At 35.1% G+C, this 6,382-nt stretch overlaps 1 protein-coding gene across 1 annotated transcript in view; it reads right to left on the bottom strand.

Annotated features, from left to right (window-relative positions):
* Nucleotides 1-641: 641 nt before the first annotated feature.
* Nucleotides 642-6,382, bottom strand: part of LOC150078915 (uncharacterized) — a 508,023-nt gene continuing 502,282 nt past the window's right edge. The window contains exon 21 of the mRNA XM_090382884.1: nucleotides 642-755. Within this exon, the coding sequence (XP_090239010.1) occupies nucleotides 642-755 (114 nt within the window). The remainder of the gene's footprint in view (nucleotides 756-6,382) is intronic.

The following is a 6,382-nucleotide window of genomic DNA, read 5'->3' as shown; positions in this document are numbered from 1 at the left end:
ACTTATTTTGAAGCCTAATATATAAAACATGAGAGAAAAAAAAAAAAAAAAAAAAGCAAGCAAACAGAAAACGTACATTTGCATATAAGAAATTAGAGATTAACCGTATATTTAGCTACATTAATATTAACATTAAATAAAATTAACTAACTTAATTACAGCATCTTTTGTTATAAAAGAAAGCAAATATATGGCTGAGTAAATATACAGATATACACAATGATATGATACAAAAAAGAAAAGAAAAATGCTGTTAATGTTGTGTAGGAAGCTGCATGAACAGCTATTTAATTCATAATAATGGCAACCTAATATGATTGATTTTCCTTTAAATAATATCATGTCTATGAAGGTTAGCAACATGGAATGGCACAATTAATACAGGCAAAAATCTGTAGCACGTATGCCTTTGGAAACAATTATTAACACGGTTTAGTATGCTATAATACAATTTGGACATTGCTATAGTGAAGCAATAACAGGACATATACTACATACAACATACTAGAAACGAATATTCTGATAATGGAAAGCTCATATTCCATATCACTGTACAGTAATGGTACACTGAATTTTTATTCCTCTCTTTTCTTTCTTTCTTTTTTTTTAAATATTGCAGTTACTATAAACATTGAATACATTTACTTTTCTGGTACAGGTGGCTTCTTTTTTGGAACTTTCTTGCGGGCACCAGTTTTCTGAACATAACTATTAATTTGTTCAGTTACCCTTTTCACTAGCTCATTCAGTTCAGCCTAAAATATAATTACAAACAAAAAAAAAAAAAAAAATTAGTTTTCTTGCAGTTTTAAATTTCTCATTAAGGATATACTTTAAGAAGGTAATATTAAAGGTAATGATTATAGAATATCTTGACTTCATTATGAGGAAGACCTCCCCCTCTCAACTTATGCTTTCTCTCAATAAGGGCAATTCATATAAAAATATATGTAAAAATAGAAGTTTACCTCAATATAATATGTAGAACACTTCCATATGATACTCTCCAGCAATTAAAACGAAAAAATCGAAAATCTTACATAACAGTCTGGATATGCTGTACAACAACTTAGACCTAATTATCAAAAACTATACACCCAAGAGCCATGCAAAGGCAAACACTAATAAATTTCCTATGTGGTTCACAAAAGAAATCATTCAATTACTCAAGAAAAAACAACAAATGTTCATCAATTTCAAAAAAACACAGAGACATGACATTTACATTCAGTTCTCCATTCTAAGAAGGCAAATAAAAAACAATATCAATTTGGCCTATCAAAATCACTTAGCTAACCTACAGAACGCAATGCTAAACAGGCATGATATGGGTCCATTCTGGAAGCATTGGAAAATGGGTTATAAAAAACACAAAAACATGAACAAAATGGAGACCATTCAATCAGATGAATTTGCAAATTTCTACAGTGAACTATATACTGAAAAAGTTGATCACAGTAGTAAGCTTGATAACACCACTCTCTCCACAGATTTCAGTGATACCCTGACACAATTTGAAGTCAATTCAGGGATTTTATTGAATACCCTCAACAAATTTAAATTAAGTTATGACACAAACACCGGCAGTTTCCCCATGGCACTCTGGAAACACTGCTTTGTTGTATTGCAACAACATCTTATACATCTGATCAAAGCCATTTTCAATAAGGGGTCACTCCCCGGAATATTAAAGGAAACCACTATCACCCCTCTTTTTAAAAAAGGGGCTAAAGACACACCTTCCTCATTTCGACCCATACACAAATCTAACCCCCTAAGCAAGATTATTGAGAACCTCCTTTACTCTCAACTCTGCTCCTTCATGAAAAATAAATACAGCCACATTCATCATGGCTTCCTAATGGGCAGATCAACAGTGACTAACCTACTCTCCATAGAACATGACATAAAACTTAGCCTTGACAATAACAATCAGATAGACATTATATACCTGGACCTACAGAAAGCCTTTGATTCAGTACCACACAAGTTGCTTTGCCTCAAATTAAAGTACATAGGTTTATCAAGTAATGCCTTATCACTCATGTCTAACTTCCTTGAAAATAGGAAAAGCAGAGTATATTTTGAAGGAAAATTCTCTTCCACTTTCCATATACAAAGGGGAGTCCCACAGGGTTCTCCTCTGGGGCCACTACTCTTTGCTGTATATATTAATGACATACAAGATGGTATGCAACATGTTGACATCAAAGTGCTCTCATATGCAGATGACTTGAAAATTTACAAAACCATCAAAACAACACAAGACTGTGAATCACTGGAAAATGGACTAGACACCATCACCCGATGGATCACAAACAATGGTCTAACATTAAACTTAAACAAATGCTGCACCATGTCTGTCGCAGACTATCACAAGAAACACAAGATTAATTATCCCTATAAAGCTAATAATCATCAGCTATTGAGAATACATGAGGTTTCAGATTTGGGAGTATGGTTTTCTGAGAAGGGAAACTTCAACAAACATGTAAATAAAACTACAGCTAAGGCCTCCAAATCTCTTGGACTGGTTAAAAGAATCTGCTTCGATTTCACCAATGTACAGCTCATAAAAACAGCTTGCATGATGATAATCAACCCAATTCTAGAATATGCCTCACAAATCTGGAATCCTCACACTAAAATTCTTATAAAACAACTGGAACGTATTCAGAAATCCATAGTCAGATTCCTGGTGTACAAATCTAGGTTGGAATTGAACACAAAATCCTACGATGAATGGTGCATTCACTTCGGGATTGTACCACTATACCAAAGAAGAGCTGCGGCAGACTGCAAATTCTTAATGCATCTTGTGGCTGGAAAGTTGGATGCCCCCGAGCTGCTCTACCTCATAAACTTCAGCTGTCCTCCAAGAGTCTTGAGAAGACAAAATATGCTGGCACAAGAGCCATTCAGAACTGATCAACTCAGATTCCATTACTTCAACAGAACTACAAAATTGCTGAATGAATCCAACATTGATATCCTAAATGAAAACATTAATATCAAAAAAGAGCTACAAAGGTATTACAATCAAATTAATAGAGAATGAAAATAAATGACTAATTTAATAATAACAACAATAATAATACTATAAAGATAGGTTTACTTAGCTTTAAGTTTAAAAAGTGATTGACAAAAAAAAAAAAAAAAAAAACATAGGGATAACCATAAGATTATAATAACACAAATCAATCAGTGCAACTACTTTTTGTTAACTATCAAGAAAAGAAAACGACAAATGCTTAGTAAAACATATTTCTCTGTTACCACAGCTTTGCTCAAATGCAAATCGCTTGTAACATATGATATGCATTGTATATGTTGTAAATTACCTTGTATATTTGAAATTGTATATTGATACTTGACATTGTGTACAGATTGTAAATAGAATGATTACTATACTGCTGCTGAAAAATTCCTCCTCTGTAAGGCTTCGGCTGTTTTGGAGTAATAAAAAAAAAAAAAAAAAAAACAGTAAAAAATAATCAAAAATCAATTGAACACAAAAATCAATCTAATGCAATTAAAAATTATACAGATTAATTAAAAGAAATTTAACGAAAAAAATGCAAAACGATTTTTCTTCCTGAAGCTGACAACACTTTTCGACTGTATATCGTGATCACAGGAATGAAAATTACCGAATAGATGTGAGCATGAAACTTAAATAGGGATCATTTGTCTTCGCGTGTGCACATAAAATGGCTGGACAGTTTCTGCAATTAATAGTCTGGTATAATTACGTTGGACACTAAGTATTTTGGCCTCGTCAAATAAAAAAGTATGTTTTTCGTTGATGGCATGAAAGGCTAATTCTGATGCTGTTGAACGAGAAGCACAAACTGAGGCCACGTGTTGATTAACATGAAAATTCAGAGGAAAATGAATTCAGAGGAACCTTGGTACAACGAGTTGCAATCAACGCAAGAAATGTTGTATACCAGGTCATTTATTTGTGTTGCAAACGAGGAAAGGACTGAGTGATTTTTCAGTATAGTTTCCGTATTGGCTTGGCCACAACGTAGTTTGTAGTTTCCATATTGGCTTGGCCACAATTTTAAATTCGGTATCTTTAAAGAATATGTTAAGCTGTTTGTGCCACTGTTCAACATATGGGACAGAAATAAAGTATTTTTTAATATTACGATTGTTGGTCGAAGTAGTATTTTGTATCCCATCCCTCGCTTGTACCCTAATTCGGTTTATTGTAGCAAGGGGATAACTCATGTTTAAGAATCTGCTGGTTAATATTTCTATTTCTGAGCCCAAAGCAGATTCCATCGTTGAATATTTATAGGCACTCAGAAATTGATTAAAGATAATAGATCTCTTGTAGGAGTACAGGTGATAGCTGTTATAATGTAGAAGCATGCCGGTGTTTGTAGGTTTACGATAGATGTTAAATTGGATTTTATTTGAGTCCCGAGTAAGCGTGAAATTTAGAAAATTTAATGACATTGTATCCATATCCTCCCTTTCCAATGTAAATTTGAGTTGTTGAGACCTCGAAAACTACCTAAAAACAGCGCGTAATTGATATTGAATTTGGACTTCTTAATGTTCCACAAAAAGATTTATTTATTCAACAAGTTAACCAGGTGGTGAATAACATAAAAGAAATGCGACCTCCTAAATTGAATACACTTGGCAGTTCAGTTCTATGTGAACTTCTGGAAAATAAAAACATTATTATACAGAGGGCAGATAAAGGAGATACAGTTGTAATACTCAATAAACACGATTATATTAATAAGTTAAATTCAGTTGTTTCAGATACTTCCACTTATCTTTAAGTAGACCCGGCACTATTTACCAATTTGGTCAATCAATAGAATAAAACGTTAACCACGTATTGAAAAAATTACTACATTACTATGGCTCAGTTAAAGGAATTGAAGGCCAGAACATACAATATTCCTGAACTTTTCAGTCAGGTAAATTTACACAAGACCGGATTTCCTATTTGGCCTATTGTTTCCTACAGAAACTCTGCATTTTCATCCTTGGCCACACACGTATATAGCATTATAAAACCCTTTAGACAGGCGATACAATTTGGGATTAAGAAATACGATACATTATTTAATAACCTTAAGGACTGTAGGCTTGGCGATAATGATAATTTTTGTCACTAGATGTTACCTTGTTATATATGAATGTATAGGTTGAATACACATTACATATTATTTTGGATATGTTAAATAATAATTCTATACTGATTAATTATACGAAGCATCCTATTAAAGAAATTTTTCACTTAATTAAACTCTTAATTGAGGCCAACTATATCACCTTTCGAGACAAAGTATACAAACAAATTTTTGAATACAGATATATACAGTTATACCCAGATATTTATTAACAAATAAAGTACAAATAAAATAAAAGTACAAAAACCAGTAGCTTTCGGAACACGTGTCCCTTTATCAACTGATAAGTTAATATAAAATTTGAATACACTACAAGCAAAGTGTGGCACATTAATCATGCGTCATTGTTGTAGCACGGACGTGTGCTGCCTTACGCCAGTGATCATCCACCAATAAAACGGTTGTCTCTAGGATGGGATGCAGACGCATGCCTTTCTGGCGATTTAATGCCTTAGGGTTGTTTATTATGTTTAGTGACTCTAGCCATAGGAAGTGGCGAAAGTGTCGCGTGTGGTCCACTATCTCAAAGTCGCGCTTGGGGTCAAGATCGTGGTTGGTAGCCCAAAAATGTTCTGCGAGCACGGACTGGTCAGTTTCGGCAAGCCGGATTGCTCTGTCGTGTTCCGTGAGGCGATCCTGGAGACGTCTCGATGTCTCACCTACATAGCAACTGTTACAGGCCTTACAGGTGATACGGTACACTACATTGCTGCGTAAGACAGGTGTGACAGGGGTCTTCACACTGGAGACAAGTGAACGTAGGTTCCTACCGGGTAATTGTACACATTTGATGTTGTAACTTCTAAGGATCTTCGAGATACGTCCTGACACTCCTGGATAGTACGGAATGTAGGCGGACGATATGCCGACTTGCTTCGGAGGTCTTGGGTTGAATGTAAGTTCTTCTGCCTGTAACAAGCATCTGTTTAGTACATGGGATGGATAACCGCATCTGGTTAGGTCCGCCTTCACACGGGAGATCTCGTTACATCTAATTGTGTCGGTGCTGGAATGGCTCCAGGCCCTGGAGAATAGGGTGCGGGCAGTGCTATTGAGATGGCTTGGAGCGTGGCCGGACCCGTAGTTGGTGAATTGACCGCACCACATGGGTTTGCGGTATACTGAGGTCTCTAGACGTGGGCCTACGCGATGCACTAGTACGTCCAGAAATGGGAGCGAACCGTTCACCTCTGATTCTACGGTAAACTCGATGAAATTGGATA

The sequence above is a fragment of the Mastigoproctus giganteus genome, chromosome 10 (genome assembly GCF_048544385.1).
Source record: "Mastigoproctus giganteus isolate SK-2022 chromosome 10, ASM4854438v1, whole genome shotgun sequence".
Taxonomy (NCBI): Eukaryota; Metazoa; Arthropoda; class Arachnida; order Uropygi; family Thelyphonidae; genus Mastigoproctus; species Mastigoproctus giganteus.
The sequence above is the reverse complement of the archived record's forward strand: the minus strand, read 5'-3'. Positions and strand labels throughout refer to the sequence as shown.